At 33.3% G+C, this 21416-nt stretch overlaps 1 protein-coding gene across 2 annotated transcripts in view; it reads left to right on the top strand.

Moving 5' to 3' along the window:
• Dph5 (diphthine methyl ester synthase) overlaps positions 1-21416 on the top strand; it is a 73224-nt gene that overhangs the window by 41390 nt on the left and 10418 nt on the right. For both annotated transcript variants that reach the window (XM_085815432.1, XM_085815431.1), the window contains exon 7: positions 472-578. In XM_085815432.1, coding sequence (XP_085671558.1) covers positions 472-578 — 107 coding nt within the window. The remainder of the gene's footprint in view (positions 1-471; positions 579-21416) is intronic.

Genomic DNA, 21416 nt, shown 5'->3' with positions numbered 1-21416 from the left:
TCTCCTTCTTTCTGCATATTTCTTTTTTAAATAAAAGTAATAGAACAGCTTATAGTAGCTGCACTATTTAGTAAGGTACAAGTATAACCAAAAATGCTGTAGCTGTGAATGTTTCTAATCAGTGTTTTATTGTTGTTGTTGTCTTGTCAATATTACATGGAACAATGGTTGCCCAAGCCTACTCGAAGGAGAGGTTGGACTTTTATTTTCCACCCCCAATTTTGAGGGAGAGCACCCTGGGAGGAGATCCGGGAGCAGAGCTGTATTTAGACTTGATAAGGCTCTAAGCTATTTGAGATATGGGGCCCTCTTTAAGTCTGTTATATTATATTTTAATTTTTTTTTGGGGGGGGGCTAAGCTAAGCTGCCATCTGGGCGACAGTATTTTGTTTACCATGTCTAAATGATTCAGTTTCTTCTTTTACATATAATATGTTTATAAAATTTTATAACATGCAAAAAATGTTTCAGGGGCAGAAAAGTTTATGAGCCACCTAGATTCATGACTGTGGCTTGTGCAGCTCAACAACTATTAGAAATAGTGCAGAAGAAAAACTCACTTGGAGATCATAATACTGGTAAATTTCAGCCAAATTAGTTAAATTTTGCATTAGAGTTATCTTATATTTTGTTATTCATAGACTTAATAAATTTTATAATTTATATTCTGTAAGTATAGATGAAAAATAATTTGTTACCAGAAATATGTGTTGTGCAGTTCTTCAATCATTAGTATGTAAGGAGCATAAAAATTGTTTGTAAATCTTCTGCATTTCAATGAGATGCAAAATTTTTATCATAATAGATTCGAAAATAGTTATAACAATACAGAAGTTAACAGTATATTTCTAGGGAAGAAAAACTTTCATCTGCTTTAAATTGTACAACAATTACAGAAAACTAAGTAAAGATAGGAAACAAGAATGTAAAAATTATTTGCATATCTGCCAAATGCAAATTATGTTATGGTTTCTAGTTGGTGAGATTTCCGTTCAAGTTGTTTCATAAAGTTCCCCCTTACCTGGAAAGTCATTTTTTTTTTCCTCAAATTATTTCCCCTAAAAAATTGAAATATATTAAAATGTGTACACATCGCTATTCTCAAATAATAAACAGTTCATTTTTTATAAAGCAATCAATGTAAAAAAAAAGAAAAGAGTTATTGTAATCTTTTGTTTTTATATACACAGAATATTATTTGCCTCAAATCTGATACATTTGTTTAATCAATTCATAGTTTTCCTTTCCAGCTGGTTGTAAATTGTTCATCAATCTCTTTAAAAATGTAACTGTTCTATCATTGTTCTTGGAAATGCATCCATAAAAATAGAATCAAGACTAGATAAAGATTGTAACATTAAAGAATTACCTGTGTTATTTCTATTTCATAGTTCTGTTTGGGAGAGCTATGTCTGCATTTATATTTGATTCAATTTACAACTTCAATTTAGTCTTAATGATCTTTTTATTTTCACACATCTTTATTTTACAGTATTTACAGGATAGTTGATAATTACTTTAATGCCAGTACATTTTAGTTGGTTTCGAAATCTGAAGTTTTGTCTTCACACTCCTCCGAGCGTTTCAAATCTAATCTCGTTCCAAGATCTCAATTAGCGAAAAAGAAAGGAAGAATGCCCGCCATCTAGTGGCAAGAATGGAACATCCTCCCACCTTTTGATTTTACATGGGAAAATCAAAACAAAATTTTTCAATAATCAAACAAAAGTTTGCAAATATGAAAATTAACTAATTTTCTAAAAATTAATACTTACAAAGGACTGTTACACATCTAAACATTTTCTTACCATATCCAGATAACATATTCCAATTTACTACAGTGAAGACAATTAAACTTCTAAAATACTGAAAAGAAACAAAAATTAGTAAATTTTACAATGAAAACATTCAAATAGAAACAAAAATTAGTATAACAATTTAAAGAACAGGTTTTACGTCCATATCTAGTTTGATAGTTCATATCATTGTCACATTCACCAGCAGAGTTCTTTCTGTTTATGGTCAAGTCACTAGACAAGTTAGGTCTATCAAGTTCAAAAGGATAAATACATTTCACAGGTCTTAGGAGCCCACCCAGTGCAGTTTTCACTTTGACAACACGTACTTCTTCTAGTAAGATTCACTGGTTTGTAAGTATCAGTCTTCACCTCACAGAAAAGGCTATCATCTTCCTTATCCCACAAAATTCCCAATACAGGAGTAGGTTCTATACTGTCTTCAGATTTCAAAAGAGAAGTGTGCTCCCACCCTAGTCAGATCGAATGATGCAGAATCTAATATTTGTTTCGATTCCTCGATGAATCGCATATTTTTTCATCAGAACAGATGTGATGCAATTATCTATGTGGAGTGATTCTTTTAAATTTCCCGCTGTTTCAGGATATTTAGACGAATTTAGATCAATGTGATGGCTTAATATAGCAGCCAATAAAAAAGGATTGCAATTCAATCCATAAACAACGCATTTATGTCTAAAAACTTTAAGTTCCTCCTTGTCAAAGTCTTTCCACCATAAAAATCCTAAGAAATCTCGATCATTCTTATTCACTGATATTTGCCATAAAGCCTTTCCTATGTCTGAAATAACTCCTATTCTATTCTTGGGAAATCTTAAAATTATAGGAATAATTTGTTCAAGCAAATTTGGACCCTTTTCTAGGCAATCATTTAAGTGAGCGTGAATTTTTGTCTTTACAGTAAGCATCAAATACCGGTCGCAGTTTCATGGTCGAAGTTTCTTTGAATACCCCTTTATGTGGTAAATAGTGACACTGATTAGTCATTTCATGTTCAGGGACTTCTTCTGTAATTCCATCATTTAACCAATCTGTGAAAACATTTTCATAATCCTCGAATTTGCCGTTTTGTATCAACTGATGTGTCGTACTGTTTAAACGCTGTCTAGCAATATCGAAATTTTGACTTAAACAGTCCTTTTCTATCACCCAAGGCAACTGAACTTCATATCTTCCCTCTTTAAAGTTAACAGTTTCGTTACAATGATTCAATGCAGCAATTTTCATTTCCTTTCTGCATTTTGTTTCATCAGGGTCTCGAATACCCAATAAATCTGATTTCCACAAATTTTCAATATTCAATGTGTGAATTAATAAAGAAGTCACTGCGACGGCATGAGTCACATTTTCCCTATCTTCCATATCATCAAACAGTTTTCCCATTAAAATCCAACCCATTTTGTTTTCCATTGTAAATAATGTTGAGTTCAAATGTTCAATTTTGTCCTTTACTTATTTCCAATAATATCAACTCCAATGAGCAAAGATACGTTGTTATTATGTAAAGATTCATGATCAACATCTACTAAAATTATTCCCTTATCTTTTAACAACTCTTTAATATTTTCGCGTGGATAATCTAGGTCAGCATTTGATATCTCATCAGTCTCTAAAACCTGAATAATTAATTCCTGGTTATCAAAAATGTTTATGATTTTTACTTCTACTCGAGCACAGTTCTGTTTGGTAGGCACTTGAGATCTGAAAGTGTGAATCATTATTTCTTTCCTTCCCATGACTTTTAATCCGAGTTGTTTAGACAGATGTTTCTGAATATACGAGCGTTGACTAGCGCTGTCAAATAAACAGCAAACTAATTTTTTGTGTGACCTACTTTTAAGTTCGACTGTCACCGTTTGTAAAAATATTTTATTCCTACCGATGCTAATGTGATTGCAAGATGAATCTTCTAAGCCTCTTGATTGCGATGCTTCTATTTTTTTCTCATTTTTGTAACGGATGGTTGCATTATGTTTTTTGTGGCAGTATACACAAGAGTTTTTCTCAGAGCTGTCTGACAATCTATAACCTTGAGTCAGATAAACATAACATCTACCTTGTATTCTCAACACATTTAATTTTTCTTATACACTCATATTACACTTTTCACTATTATGTGCATTATTTTTGGAAAAAATACAATTTTCTTCTTTTACGGGAGCTAATAATTCTGCCGCTGATGAGAGGTTAACTTTAGAGTTAAACTTATTTTTTGTGTATTTAAAATTACTTTTGTGTTTGTTGAAGTGTTTATTCTTTCCATTCAATGGAATGAATTTCGGTACCGGTTTGTTAACTGTGTACGTTTGTTCGTGGCATTCAGTTTCGTTTTTCAAAAAAGCAATTAAACCTGTAACATCAGATTCCTCTTTTGGATCACGCTTTCAGTGATATTCGAGAATTAAATCATGAGGCAATAATTTCAATAATATCGGATTTAACAAGTGTCCGTATGAACCTAAAGTTACACCTAAATTGCTTAAGCTTCGAATGTTTATTTCACAAGCATCAAAAAGTCTTCTTAGTGCATTAGTTAGAAGAATTTTTAACTGGTTTTATATCCAAAAGATTATTCATATGTGATTTTATAATTTTCTCTGGTTTTCCAAAGCGTTCTTTTAAAAGTTCTAAGCACGAATCGAAATATTGTTCGGTTAACTGAAATCCTTCAACAACATTATATGCTTGCCATATCAATACTGATATCAAGTATACGAACTTTTCAATCTTGGTTAATGCTTTATTCTGATCAATCGCAGCTTGAAAATTGTTAAAAAATTCTAACCATTTTCCTGCATGTCCTGAAAATTTTGGAATATTTAACTTTGGCAATTTCATAGCCGATGACAATACATTTATTTCAGAAACAGATGTGTTCAAAGAATTTGCATCTGAAGCATTTTTCACAGACAAATTTTCATTACATTTATTCAGGCTTATTTTAATTCTAAACTTTGCAGACATAATTTGTTTGTTATATTTGTCACTTGCAGAAATATCTTTAACATCTTTTAACCGAGTTTCGATTTGTGAATTCAACATTTTCAATGTGTTTTGTCTTTCGAGAATTGTTTCATTCATCTCCAGCAATTCCTTGATGTTTGTGTTTTCAATATTTTCTAATAACAAAGATTCTATTTTTGTAATTAATTTCGTAACTCTACTGCGTTCAGTCATGCGTTTCTGCTTCAGTTTGTCTAAAGCTTCCATGTTTAAAATTGACTAATCACAATCTTGAAACTCAGTTTTTTTTTTCCCCAAATTTTCAAAGAAAAATGGAATTGCTTACCTGTTTACAGTTTAATCCATCTGCTAATCTTCGAAATTCTAATCCAAAAGTCCCGTGGTGAAGGCACCAGTAAAAATGCTATTTCTAATCCAAATTCTATTTGGGAGAGCTATGTCTGCATTTATATTCGATTCAATTTGCAACTTTGCAAATTAAGTCTTAATGACTTTTTATTTTCACTCATCTTTATTTTACAGTATTTACAGGATAGTTGATAATTACTTTAATGACAGTACATTTTAGTTTGTTTTGAAATCCGAAGTTTTGTCTTCACGCTCCTCCGAGCAGTTTGAATCTAATGCCATCTAGTGGTAAGAATGGAACACTGTGCATTATACAACTGTTGTGAAATCAAATTTGTTTTTGTAGTGTTTACTTTTCATCATCATATTTTTGCAAAAATAATAATGTAATATAGAAGTCACAACCTTGTACAACTATATGTTATGATAAATAGCTATATCAATTAAATATTTTTTCAGTCTAGTGTAAATATTAGCTCTTCAATTTTATTTTGAAATGCCATAGCAGTAATATTTATTATGCCTTTAAGATTGTATACTGAAAATCTGAAGGTATGATCACACTTCAAAAAGTGATGATGAAGATTAGATATATCATCCAAATACCTTTGCCAGTGTTTTTTTAGTGCTTGAAACAAACTTTAACTCTGTTTTGTTTTGGCCATTATATCTCAAACCACACTGAAACAATATGCTATAAATTCCACAAGAATTAATGTCAGAAATAGAATTTTTAGAAATTCAACCATGAATTATTGATGAACGAGAAAATGACTTGAAAATTGAACTTCTGGAGAATCCATGCAATTTTATATCTTTCTGGCCAAAACCAAAAGTAACCAAAAACCACATTTCTGATTTCAGGCCTGAATAAAAATTCTTAAAATCAAATTTTGAAATAAAATCTAAGGTAATTAACCCCTTCGCACCAGGTAGCGCAAACGCGCGCTTACCGCGGAGGCCGGCAGTGTCTTACGCAAATGTCTGTCCAGGGCAGGGGGCTTTTTTAATATTAAGCCTAAACCCATGAAATTTCCGAAGTATCAACGCATTGTTTAATAATGCTCTATAGAGTATTTAAACGGCTTATGCTTTATAAATATTTATATATATATATACTTTAATTACCTTATTTCTTGTTTAAATGCATATTTTACACATTTTATTTTCATTGCTCACCATTTTATGACTTTTAACAGTATACATCTGAAAACTAAATATATTACTTAAAATTCTCTTTTCGTATGAAAAATTTGAAAACAGGGATCTACGCACAGTCCTACGTTACATTCCTTGCACTCGTAATAACTCATTTGCCGTTTTGTAGGATTTTTAAAAAATTTCTATTGTGGATGACTTTGGTGAAGTACTTGCTTTCGACGTACTCGGCATACAGATGTCCAAAATGTCCTCATCATCATTAGATTCGCCAGATTCTTTATGATCAGAATATATCATAGTATCACTATCACTACTATCAGAATCTGTTTCAAAATCAATATCTGAAATATTTTGCATCATTTCTGCTATTTCATGCTCTGTTAAACATTTTCGACGCTTCGACATTGCAACGGTAAAAACAGAAAGAATTCACGTCTAACAAGATCTAATTATTTTCTAAAACTGCAAATCAAAATACCCAACGCTTTAGCGAAAACAAAACTTCTCTACTTACAATAAACAACTACCATGTGCGAATTTAAAGAGACATCATAAATCACGCCATTCGGAAACATTTATTTCCCCTTTTGTTTATATAATCAAAAACACATGTATGTGAGTCATGCTTCTCTTATTTCAAGTAGAAGGTCTAATGTACATGTATCTGAAGCCATATGGACATACAGTGCCATCTTGACAAGCGTCTAGCCCCTCAGATGCTAGTTTCCTCCTGATTCCTCCCTGATCGTTTGCGCAGATTCACGCGCAGCGTGTTTACTCCAAGGAGCTGGGCGTGGTCAAAGCCGATTTTTTTAAAACGCCACGCGTTTAAAATGTTACAAACTTGGTGCGCATTACTTAAATTAATTAATTTTGTTATTTTTTCTGAAATAGTTTTCTTTTTAATTGGTATATATATTTATTTGTTCAGATGTTTTATTATAAATCTATACATAAAGGAAGAATTCCTGATTTATTCATTTATTCACATACAGATCATCGCCCGAAGCTATTAGAGATACAGATATCAAAACTTAAGAGCTTATTACTTTTGTATCGAAGATGTCATTTAAGAAGCGATTTTTTAAGATTCGGCGTGCAAAACATGTTTTTATGTTTTTTCATATAAGGAAGAAACAGATGTACATAAGATTCTTGCTTTAAAATGTATGGAATATGAATACATAAATACCAATTTCAAATGTTTTCAAAATTTGGCCCCGAAGGGGGGGACGTGTTCTTCACATATTCATTCATACCTCAGATATCCATAAGACACACTTATGAATTATTGCTGTAAAATGTAAGGAATACAAATAAATGCTGACATCAACATGTGTGAGGAGGGGGACTGATTGGCATAAAATACAAGTTTACATAATGTACAAGTAAGCCTAATTAAAGGTGCACATCAGATATGTAAAGCTAGTTAGTATTAAAAAAAACTTAAGGTTTCTATTATTTAATGTTATTAATAATTAAAACTCCAAAATAAAAATGTAACAGCATGTGGCAATTCACAAAACTGTTATGAGTTTGTTACCATGTTCAATTAGTTTTAAACAATTCTACACATAATAAAATGACCAGTGCACAACATGTGAATGAACATGGGGTTAAATAATTAGAAAATAAAAAACTTGACAAATATTAAATAGCAAGTATTGAATAGTAGAAAATATTGCCTACTGTTCAAATTTGGGATCGACTCAGTTTCATCAAACTATATTTATCTACATTAAAATGTTTAGTAATAATCTATTGACTGAACAGTATAAAAGTCAATGAATGATTGATTGTATGGACAATATTTGGTATTGTTGGACTTGGGGGGAGGAAGGAAGACAGTAATGCAAGGAGGATGAACAAAAATAGACTTACTCGTTCACAGAATATATCAGCTTATCACGAGGACCTGAGATAAAGGTTCAAAACCCTGTTCTGACCTTCTACATCTGTTCCTGATCATTTTAAGGATTAGAGTTGGAATTATCTTATTATTAAAGAGAAGTTCTAAAGAATGAGAAAGAGATAGTATTAAGAAAAAAATATCATCTGACACATATAAAACACTTACATGCAGTTGAAAGATGTTTTAGATGATAAAAATGAACAAAAGGAATTGTGAATAGGTACTAATGACTATTGTTAAAATATATATTTTTCACTAGATGTGTTAAGTTTCTTCAGTGGAATTATGTGTAAAATTTTTGTGATCCAAAATAATTTTTAGAATTGTATTATTGTCTTCATTCTGTGAAGTTATTGTAGAAGTTTTTGTCAGTTTCCTTTTCGTTTTGTATTTGAGAATATTTTGGGTATTATATTTTTATTAGGTGGAATATCTTTATTAGCAGTTGGGAAATGTATTTCGGGTAGAGTAGACTTTAAGGTACCCCTTGTATTATGGCGAAGTTGTTGTTTGATTTATCGCCAAGTTGTTGTTTCATTTATGGTAGCCTGAATAGTTGAATGTTATGGAAACCCTATTGTGACGTAATCGGGTGCATGCATGATTCTGGGAAATTTTTAATCATGGGATGTTTTGTAAGCGTTTTTGTGGTGTGTGTTTAGACGGTAGAATGGCCAAATGTAGTAAGATTAATTTGAAGTTTCTGTACGATTTGGAGCGAAAGGGGAAAAGAGCTTTAATTGACTGGTGTGTAAATGAAGGTTTACTTAGTAGCCATTATAAGTGTCCTGTATGTACAGGGTGATCAGCGAATAAGCCCTGATTTCAAAATTAAACATCTCTACAACAAAAATCGATAGAATTATGTGGTAAACTATACATTTATTAGCAAAACTGTATGTGGTGTCTCTCTTCATGAGTCATAAATTCAAAGATCGTTTCGTTTCAAGTCAAGGTTTCGTTCGAGTCAAGGTTGGGAGAGCATTAGAATATCAAATCAAAATTTCAAGAGTTCACAGAACATAGAAATAACATTTATTAACGATAAACTTATATTACTTATACTATTTCCGCCTATAGCGGCCATGAAACATAATCAAGCATCAAATAAATATGACATGCGTCATTCTTCATGTTCAAGCGTCAAGTGCTATATTTTTCATCGGCGCGCATCAAGAGCGCCACCTATCTACCAAAAAGACGGAACATACTCCGCCCCGATGAACATTGGTTCATTACAACATTATTATAAAGATCTTCAATTTTAGATTTAAACAAGTTTTCCAAAAGTTCAACAGTATATCATATAAAATAAAAATGCATAATGACAAATTTAAATTGTATAACAACATTAAATTTAGCACAAAATTTTACAAATAAAACATACTTACAATCTCTAGAAGGAAAACAAAATAATGAAACTGCTAAATTACCATAATCCACAATTGTGGTCCATTCTCTAAATCTGAAACATAATTGAATTAATAATAATAATAAAGACACAAATTATAAATATACAATTAATTTTTTTTTTTTTTTTTTTTTAGAGTCTTATTCACTCAATGGTAAGCGGGAAAGTTTATGTATAGGAGGCTTCATTTCGCCCAATAAAGTTTTTAGTTTCACAACACGAACTTTTCCATCAGCACCAGGATATAGTTCAATTACTCGTCCAAGTCGCCACTTTAATGGAGGCAAATTTTCGTCCTTTATCAAGACTAAGTCATTGAGGGCTAAATTTGGTTTATCCCTCAACCATTTGGAACGCCCTTGTAATTGTGAAAGATAATCTCTAGACCAACGTTTCCAAAAGCTCTGGAAAATTTGCTGTGTCAATTTCCATCTTTCAGCAGGGGTTAGCTTATTATTTCTAAGATCAGGTTCAGGAATTGCTGTTAATGTAGTCCCAATCAGGAAATGTCCAGGTGTTAAAGGATTAAAATCTTCAGGGTCAAATGAGATGGAAACTATTGGCCTTGAATTCAAACACGCCTCGATTTGTGTAATTAAAGTGTGAAATTCTTCGTATGTCAGAACCTGGGTCCCAATAGTTCGCTTTAAGTGAATCTTCATTTGTTTCACTCCAGCCTCCCAAAGGCCTCCAAAGTGAGTGGCAGCAGGAGGATTGAAGATCCATTGAATATTTTCACCGCTCAGGTAGTTTTGAAATGCTTCCTCAGAGGAAAGTGTATCTATGTATCTTCTTAATTCTCGATCAGCCCCAACAAAGTTGGTTCCTCTATCTGAAAAGATTTTCTTGGGTATTCCTCTGCGTGACACAAATCTTTTCAGAGATGCTAGGAATGCTTCAGTTGTTAGATCACTGACCACTTCTAGGTGAATGGCCTTTGTGGTGAAGCATATGTAAAGGCAAACATAACATTTATATCTTGTTCCCCCTCTTCCTTTTCTAGCTTTAATTAAAAAGGGGTCTGCAAAATCTAGTCCTGTATTCGAGAATGTTCTATCCGGCAATACGCGAGAAGCAGGTAGGTCGCCCATTATCTGACTGGATGTGCTTGTTTGATTTTTAAAACATTTTATACATTTCCAAATTATTTTTCTTACAATTTCTCGGCCATTAACGATCCAATATTTCTGTCGCAGAGCAGATAATGTTAATGTGGCTCCTCCGTGAAGGTTCACTTCGTGAAAGTGTTTGACTATCAATTCAGTAACTTGGTGACTTTTGGGAAGAATGATTGGATACTTTGTATTTTCTGAAAGATTCGAGTTACAGAGTCTACCACCGACTCTAAGGATTTCTTCTCTATCAAGAAAAGGATTTAATTTCAGGATTTTACTGCTGAGATTCAATTTCTTCCCTGCTTTCAAAAGTCTAATTTCTTCTCTAAATTCGGAATTTTGCATGATTTTAAAAATCAAATTGCTTGCTTTATCCAATTCTTGAACTGTTAAAAAACCCTTGAGTTTTAAAGATGTAGGTTTAATATTGTGGCAGAATCTTAAACACCATGCAGTTACGCGTTTCAATTTTTTCCACGATGAAAACCTGGATGTCAATTCAAATTCAGCCTCTTGGCTAATAACAGAACATACAGTAGTTTGACGCTGTTCTACCTGTACCTCTTCCACCCTAGGCTCGATCAAAGGATCAAAAGATGATGAAGGTAAATTTTTCTCTTTTAACCACACTGGTCCATTGAACCAAAGTTTATTTTCCACTAGATCAGAAGCTCTTAATTCACGTGAAACTATGTCAGCCGGATTGTCATTTCCCTTACAGTATTTCCATTGCGAAGGTGATACAACATCTTGTATTTCACGTACACGATTAGCAACAAAGGGTTTCCATTTATCAGCAGTACCCCTGATCCAGTGAAGAACAATTTTAGAGTCACTAAAACAAAATACATTATCTTCTTGGATATTAAATAATTTCCTTAAATATTTAACTATTCTTGCGGCATTAATGGCTCCCATAAGTTCTAAACGAGGCAAGGTTAATTTTTTAAGTGGGGATACACGGCTCTTTGAAAGAACAAAAGACGCACAGCAAGAATCAGGATCACGAAAATATGCAACAGCTCCATATCCCTTGAGGCTGGCGTCACAAAAGACAAAAAGCTCTATTTTATCGAAATTTACACATTCATCATTTAATATGTATTTTCTAGGAATACACAAGTTGAGAATAACTTCAATTTCAAAGTACCAAGTTTTAAATTTTTCACTCAAATAGCTGGGCAAAATTGTGTCCCAATCAATACCCAATTCCCATAACTCTTGTAATAAGAATTTTATTCTGATAACAAAGGCTGCAACGAATCCAACTGGGTCATAAATTTTTGCCACAATCTGTAATACCTTTCGCTTTGTAACGTGTTTCCAGTCAACTGGTTGTAAAAGTTCTTGTACATCTAATTTCAATGTGTCCTCATCCAAATCCCAAATTATTCCCAGCACCTTTAACGTTTTCTTATCCAAATTATCTTCCTTATTAATTAAACCAATATCTTGCCAATGATTTTTTAAAGATACGGAATTTGATTCAAATTTTCTTAAGTTCATACCAGCGTCTTGAAGAATTTTAACTGCATCAGTTGATAATGAGAAAACTTCTTCAACGGAGTCTGCTCCATGGATAAGGTCATCAACATATAGGGACTTATTTAACATGTCAACAGCTTTGCTATATTTCTTTTCTTAGCCCTTAATATGATGTTTGATAGTGGCGGACAAAATAAACGGACTTGTTGTCATTCCAAACGGCACTCGGCACATTCGGAAAACCTTAAAGCCTAAACTATTGTCACTATTGTCGTAAGAATGATCAAACCACTAGAACCTTAAAGTATTTCTATCTTCACTATCAATTTGAATTTGGTGAAAAGCCTTCTCTATGTCTGCATAAAATGCAACTTTATGTATGCGAAATTTTAAAATTATATCCAACAAGTTAGGATTTAAATTAGGGCCTGATATCAAACATTCATTTAACGATTTAGCTCCTTCAGACTTAGAAGAGGCATCATAAACTATTCTTATTCTTGTTGTTACTTTTCCTTCACGTATAACGGGCGTATGAGGCATATAATAACAGTTAGGTTCATTTTCAACAAACTTACATTGTTCAACAATCCCCCTTTCAACTTGTTCTCTAATTATATTATCATATTCATTATATAGGAAATCATTTCCCTTTAATTTATGCTTTAGTCCTAGAAATTGTTGTTTAGCAACGAAAAAATTATCAGCGAGTTGTGATTTATTGTCCTTCCAAAAGAGTTTTGTTTCGTACCTGCCGTTATTAAATTTTAAACTGTCGTTAAAATGCTTAATAATATCCAAATCAGTTTCCGAAAATGTTTTGTTTTCATTTTCAATTCCTATCGAATCCAATTTCCAAAATGGCTGTAAATCAAATGTGTTTCCTTCAACAGTAGATAAAAACAACGCATTAATTCGAGTATTATTATTTTTTACTTTACCCATCACTGTGTATCCAAATATCGTCGGTACTATAAACAAACCATCATTTATCATTGAATTACTTCCTGTTTGTATATACCAGAAATGCTCCGCGCCAAGCAGAATATTTATGTTCTCATTAACGGGACTTGTATCCGAAAGTTCCAACCCTTTTTAGTCATAAATTCTTTAATGTTTTGACATGTTGATGGGGCCTGGAATTCTATTGATGATATTAATTCTATCCCTATAGCTTCTACAACAAAGCAGCGATCATCGTTTTTATTTTTTATTTTTAGACTATATACATCAAATTCTTGCGATTTACCACGCTGATTTCCAAACGAATAAATTGTTAGAAATTCTTTTCTAATGACTTGCAATTCTAAATCGCGCGCTAACTTGTGGGTGATGAAGTTTCGTTCACTACCGGAATCAATTAATAATCTTACGATTCTCGATTTATTTTTGCTTTGAGCAATAACAGAACATGTCTGTAAAAGCACACTATTTTCAGGTTTTAGAGTGTTACAGTGGGAAGTAGATACTAAAGTTTTATTTTGCGTGTCTGCGGATTTAACATCTTCCTTTTCTTTCGATTTCAAACGGCAGAAAATTTATTATGATTTTTCTCGTTACAATTTTCGCATGGTTGTATTTTTGACCGACAGCTCGATGACAAATGTTTTAGAAAGCATCTGTAACAGCGACCTTCCCGTTTTAATTTGTTTCGTTTTTGTTCGTCGGAAAATTTCAAACATCCGGCAGATGTATGTTCGTTTGATTTGCAGAATATGCAAAACATTTTTACCGATGTGTTAAAAGCAGAAGCTTGTGATTTGACTTTATAATTTTTGAACCCTTGTTTAGGATTAACCCCTGTGTATTTATTACCTTTTGAGCTATTAATCAAAATACTTGCTTCTCGGCATTCAGTTTCTATTTTAATGAACTCTATTAATTCACTTACTTCTATATTTTGGTTAGATGTTCTTTTTCTATGGAATTTAAGAGCTAAATCTTCAGGTAACAATTTAAGAATTATTGGGTTCAATAACTGTCCGTATGAAACCGCTAGTAACATCTAAACTACTTAAATTTCTAACACAGATTTGTAACTGATCATAGAGCTTTCTTAACTCAAAAACATTTGAAGAACTTTTAACTGGTTCTAACTGTAACAACATCTGCATGAATTTTGATATAATAACATCTTTACAACCAAACCTCTCTTCTAAACTTTTAATGCATAGATCATAATTTTCTTCAGATAAAGCATAACCAGAAACACAATTATATGCTGAACCAGATAATAAACTTTTCAAATATGTAAACTTATCTATTTTAGATGAACTTGGATTAGAATGAATAGCATTATCATACGAATTAAAGAATTCGAGCCATTTACTGGGATCACCAGCAAATTTTTCAATATTTAATTTAGGTAACTTTACTGAAGCACTACTTGTAACAACATTATTACCATTCAGCGTACTACTACTAGCATTACTAGTTGTAATTATACTTCTTTCAACAACTTCATTACTGTTAATTTTCTTTACTTTACTAACAATCTTAGCTTTAAACGTTATAATTTTTTCATCATACTCTTCACATACAAGTAGTTCGTTATCATATTCTTTTTCATCAATTATGAGAGCATCGATCTTTGAGTCAAGAGTTTTAAGTTTCTCATGGTATTCAATTAACAATTCATATGATGAATTTAAATCTTCTAGATGTTTACTTAATTCTTCCGATAATAATTTCTCAAGTTTATTTAGAAGTGTAGTAACTTTACTACGTACAATAGCACGTTTCTTTTTCTCTTTTGCTAAATCATCCATTATGTTTCGTTTTCAAAGATCGATACCAAGAACAAATAAATCTAAATTCTTACCTTTCAAAAGGTAATTCCCCTTTTCGCGGGTTTCAGACCCCAGAAAACTGTATAGTGTTGTGGTGTCTCTCTTCATGAGTCATAAATTCAAAGATCGTTTCGTTTCAGGAGTCAAGGTTGGGAGAGCATTAGAATTTCAAATCAAAATTTCAAGAGTTCACAGAACATAGAAATAACATTCATTAATGATAAACTTATATTACTTCCGCCTATAGTGGCCATGAAACATAATCAAGCATCAAATAAATATGACATGCGTCATTCTTCATGTTAAAGCGTCAAGTGCTATATTTTTCATCGGCGCGCATCAAGAGCGCCACCTATCTACCAAAAAGATGAAACAAAAACTGTAAAAATAGTGTTCGAAAGTTTAGAAAATTTAGTTATGAAAATTGTTAACAGATGGCGCTCTGCACTCAAAATTCTTTCTGAAAGGAGTCAAAAAAAATAATTAAAAAATAAAGCAGCCCTTGCAATCAAAATACAATTTTTTCAAAATGTTCACCATTCGAAACAATGAAGTGGCATAAATGAACAATGAAATTTGACATCACGTCTTGCAATGTCTCGACGGAAATGGAATAACATGCAACACTAATGAACGATTCAAGCTCATCTAGAGTAGCAGGATTGTTTCGATAGACAGCGCGGGAAAATATGGAAACCAAGCTATTCCTGTGTCAGTAAATTGAGGATAATCTAATGCAATTACTCTATTCTCAAAGTATTCATGAAGAAAGTGAAAAACTTTATTTGTTCGATGTGGTCGAGCCCCATCTTGCAGGAACCAGTCGATACCTGGTCGACCCTCCAACACTAGTTGAGTGCTGACAAATTGTTCTAAAATTGTAAGTTAATGTTCAGTAGTTATCGTTTCTCATACGAAAAAGAGTCCGATAATGCTTCTGGCGCATACCGCAGCCCATGTTATAACTTTAGGCGAATGCAGTGCTTTTTCTTCACACAAATGAGGATTTTCAGTACACCAAAAGCTCCAGTTTTGTTTATTAACGATTCCATTCAAATGAAAATGTGCTTCATCTGTGAACCAGATGCAGCTCCCATCAAATCTGTCGTTGTCGATCATTGTTAGAATCTGATTCGCAAAGTCAACCCTTTGTTGCACAGCTTTCATGGGTATGGCCTGATGACTTTGGATTTTGTATGGAAACAGCCGTAGGCTATTTTTAAATATTTTTTTGTGTGCCCATTCAAACCTGTCTCTGATGCTTTTCCTAGCATTTTGCTGAACAAATCCAGAAGTTTTGGTTGCATTTTCAGAAGTGACTATAGTTTGCTTAGGCCCAACATTTCCCTTTCGATCATCAGCCATGCTGCCAGTCCATTCGAATTTCGTGAAGAGATGAGAAAGGTGTTCGCATCGGGTCCAACTGGAATATTGAATCGGTTTTGAAATCTGCGACGTGTTGCCATAGGACTGTGTTCTAATCGGCGAAATTCCAGAACCAAAATACACATTGTTCAATGAAATACATTATTTCACTTTCTACGCTAGCCTCTTTTCACTAGCCAACAGTTGTACTTTCGACTTCGTTGTTGATTACTTTCGACTTCGAAGCACATTTTAAAGGCTATTGTTAGGTCATTGCGATTACAGCACCATCTGTTAGCAATTTTCATAACTAAATTTTATAAACTTTTGTACACCATTTTTACAGTTTTTCTAATAAACGTACAGTTTACCGCATAATTCTATCGATCTTTGTTGTAGAGATATTTAATTTTGAAATCAGGGCTTATTTGCTGATCACCCTGTAGGAAGGATATGCGTCTAGTCGAACGTAAACACCGCTTAGATGGATGTGAATGAGTTTGTAGGAAGAAAGGTTCAGATGGTCACTATGTGAAGCATTCGATCAGAAAGAGTACTTGGTTTGAAAAAAGTCATTTGAGTATGATTGATATTTTGATTTTTACGTGGCTCTGGATGTACGAAGCGAATTCGGAAATCATGGTAAGTGAATATTTGCTTTTGGTAGTTCTTAAATGTATAACATGTTTTTCCTTTTTTATGTTATTTTATTGTTTGGTTTAAAATGTATTTTATTGAGATTATGTCTTTTTTGTTTGCCTATATTGTAGAATTTGGTACTCCTTTGACTTTTTAAGTGAAAATATATCGATGTGTACATGGACAAAGTAAAGGGAGAGCGCAATGCAAGTTTGTGCAATTCTGGGATTTTTTATTAAGTGAAAATAGGTTGATGTGTACATGGATAAAGTTAAAAGAGTGCGAAATGCCATTTTTGAGCAATTTGGGGAATTTTTTTTAAGTGAAAATAGGTCGACATGTATATGGATAAAGTCAAAGGAGTGGAGTGCGCAATGCCATTTTTATGCAATTCAGGGATTTTTTTTTAAGTGAAAATAAGTCAATGTGTACATGGATACCGAGTTTGTACAATTGTTTGTCTTGTTATTTTCGGCAAAAATCGCCGCTTCGCAAGTCAAAATTAACGAGTCAAAGAATTGCACAAAATCGGTATCCATGTACCAGCAAAAATCGCCGAGGGGCACCCTAAAATATACTTTTACCTGTATTTCTTGTGCATTTAACATATTATATATTATCTAGTTGTAGTGGTGTTGATTTTAGAATCCTGTCTAACACATCACATTGTTTGTCAGATTTTAATGAATCTACTTATTCTAAACATGTTTGATTTAGTTCATTCTTTGTGTTCCAGTGAGGGGGTCTGTGATTTTTTTTTGGGGGGGGGTACTTAATTCAAAATTCATTTTTATCATTTATAATAAGTGGATAATTCATTATGTATTGTAGTTGTAGTATAAGTAGCAGTATTTCTAGTGAGCTGATGTCGGTAATGTATTTAACAAGTAGTAGTATTTCTAGTGTGCTTGCACATACTCTACATAACTTATAAGGTATTTCTCCTGCCATCTTGGAGTGGTGATCTGCACACTGGGCGCATATTCCAGAGGTCCGCATTTCGATTCCCGGCGAAGGCATTGCTAATTTTTCATTCTCTCTTGCTTCCAATGTAAAATTCGAATGTCTGTATACAGTGGCGCCCGAACTAAAAGGGTGTTAGATGATTGTTCTCCACACCCAGGATTTGGCGATTAGGTCCCCTAAGAACCTCAGTCGCCCTTTAAAAGGAGGAGTATATAAAGTATTTCTCCCACCTTCTCGGCATGGCTTCATGGTGTGATGTGTATCCAGAGGTCCGTGGTTTGATTCCTGGCAAAGGCATTGCTTATTTTTCACCTTGCCTGCTTCCAAAAAAATACCTAATGTCTCTACAAACTGATGAATCAATACAGCTACATATATATCAATGAATGCATCAAAAATCAGCGTTATATTTACAAAATTTTCACAGGACTAGTTTCGATGGTTTTACCGAACCACCATCTTCAGCTGCAAAACCGCAAATGAACCAGATAGGAAATAATGATTAGATAAGATAAAAAAACCTGGAAAAGAATAACCAAGTGGCGCCATCTGTTGGTGAAACCAGAACTAAAACATAATTTCTTTAAAGGCCGAAGGCAAATTTGGATTGGAATTAGGATCGTTACCTAGAACAGAAAGATTTTTATGAATGTGAAATGCCTCTAGAAAATCCAGTTCTCCAATGGAAGATGTTTTCTGAATAATTTTAGCAGCAGAAAAACTGAAAATGTGGTTTTCGGACCAAAAATGTTGAGCAACAGAAGACTTCTGTGTTTCCTTTTTTCTAACATATGCCTCATGTTCCTTGACGCGAAATTTTAAGGCTCTCTTAGTTTGGCCAATGTAAATTAAACCACACTGGCAAGGAATTCTATAAATACCCCAGGAATTCATATCCGGAATGGGGTCCTTGAGTATGGAACTCAGAATTTTATTGATGGGAGAATAAACAACCCGAAAGTTAAATTTCTGCAAAATATGTGCAACTTTATAGCTAATTGATGGAAAGAAGAGAATGAGAACAGAATTTTTATAATCTCCTAAAACAAGAGTGTGCCATTTAGTGTGTTGAGATGAGAATTTTTTAACTGCTTGATTAATAATGTTGGGTGGAAAGCCCCTGTCAATAGCTATTGCTTTTAAATAATTTAGTTCTTCATCAAGGGCTAGTTTGGAGGAGCAAACTTGAAGAGCACGGAAAACATAGGAATAAAATGAAGCTAACTTTTGTTTAGTCGGATGACATGATTTAAAGTGTGGTGGAAGGCAAACCGATGAAGGTTTACGGTAAATCGTAGTACTGAAGTTGGATGTGTTACGTGTGACCAGAATGTCGAGAAACGGAAGAGAATTGCAAGTCTCAAGTTCAAAAGTGAACTGAATAGCAGGATCAATAGAATTCATTGTTGAAAGAACTTTATTTAAATCATCTTTATTACCTTCAAACAGAGTGAAAGTATCGTCTACGTAGCGGAACCATGCCGGGAAGTTTAAAATTTCAAACAATTTTGATTCATAATAATGCATGTAGATATCAGCCAGGATGGGACTGAGGGGGCTTCCCATGGCTAATCCCTCAGTTTGCTTGTAATATTTATTTTGGAAAACAAAATGTGTTTGTTTCAAACAGAGTTGAGTGAGAGAACTTAGCTCATCAATTTCGATGCAAGAGAAATGAAATTCGCGAAGTCTGGTTTCTAGACATCTTAATGCACCCTCCACTGGGACATTGGTGAATAATGATTTTACATCAAAAGAAACCATGAGTAAATTACTAGGAGAAATGTTTTTAACTTTTTTTACAAACTCTATTGAATTTTTTTATGGTGTAAATGTTATTGTCTAATAGAGTTGAAAATCTAGAAACTAAATATTTAGCTAATGGATACGAGGCAGTACCTAAATTTGATACAATAGGGCGGAAAGGAATACCACTTTTATGAATTTTGGGAAGAACATATAATCTGGCACAATTCGCAACAGATGGGATAAGTGAATAAGTTGCCTGAAATGATTTGCGAAGATTTGATCGCAGTTTTTATTTTTGACAAATCCGAAGGTGAAGGATCTTTAATGATCGGATTATATGGTCCTTCGTTTAAGAGTTTAGTGACACCATTGATGTAAGTGTTCCTATCCATGACGACTATCTGGCCACCTTTGTCGGCCTTTGAAATAATAATATCCGGGTTAGAACGAATTTCACGCAATGTAGCTCTTTCTCTCGCAGTTAGATTTGGTTTCAAAGGTTTATTATTGAATTTCACATTATGAGCGATAAGATGCCTAATCATTTCTTTCTGTGACTCTGAAACTTTACTGAACTTGAAAGCTTTTTCGATAGGAGCCAAAATCTTTGGAATCGAGGGTTTACAGGTTTGTGAGAAGTTAAAATTATATTTTAGAATTCTCTCTTGTTGTTCTGAAAGACTAACATTAGAAATATTAACTATTGGCTTGATGTTTACAATGGGAAGATTTTTTGAACTACTTGAACTGGAATATTGTAAAAGAAGTTTTTCGAATTTAACTGCAAGGGTGTTTTTATGACGGTTAACTGCATTCTCCGTTCTAGACCAAGACTTTTGTTCAAGGGCAGTGAATTTTGGATATGATTTAGCGAGTTCCAGTTGAAGCTTATAGAGTTCATGTTCAATTTCGGACAATTGTTGACATGTATCCCTTATGACGGACCGAAGTAAGGCGAGCTTGCAATTTAACAGAATTCTTGAAACGCGACTCGAAGGTCGCGTTTCAAGAATTCTGTTAAATTCCATCCATAAAAAATTCAATAAAGTTTGTAAAAAAAGTTAAAAACATTTCTCCTAGTAATTTAATCATGGTTTCTTTTGATGTAAAATCATTATTCACCAATGTCCCAGTGGAGGGTGCATTAAGATGTCTAGAAACCAGACTTCGCGAATTTCATTTCTCTTGCATCGAAATTGATGAGCTAATTTCTCTCACTCAACTCTGTTTGAAACAAACACATTTTGTTTTCCAAAATAAATATTACAAGCAAACTGAGGGATTAGCCATGGGAAGCCCCCTCAGTCCCATCCTGGCTGATATCTACATGCATTATTATGAATCAAAATTGTTTGAAACTTTAAACTTCCCGGCATGGTTCCGCTACGTAGACGATACTTTTACTCTGTTTGAAGGTAATAAAGATGATTTAAATAAAGTTCTTTTAACAATGAATTCTATTGATCCTGCTATTCAGTTCACTTTTGAACTTGAGACTTGCAATTCTCTTCCGTTTCTCGACATTCTGGTCACATGTTTCCAACTTCAGTACTACGGTTTACCGTAAACCTTCATCGATTTGCCTTCCATCACACTTTAAATCATGTCATCCGACTAAACAAAAGTTAGCTTCATTTTATTCCTATGTTTTCCGTGCTCTTCAAGTTTGCTCCTCCAAACTAGCCCTTGATGAAG

This window comes from Stegodyphus dumicola, chromosome 4, assembly GCF_044657685.1.
Source record: "Stegodyphus dumicola isolate Sdum_Otavi_A_Nest chromosome 4, ASM4465768v1".
NCBI lineage: Eukaryota > Metazoa > Arthropoda > Arachnida > Araneae > Eresidae > Stegodyphus > Stegodyphus dumicola.
Note: the sequence above shows the minus strand (reverse complement) of the source record. Positions and strands in the feature narration are given on the sequence as shown.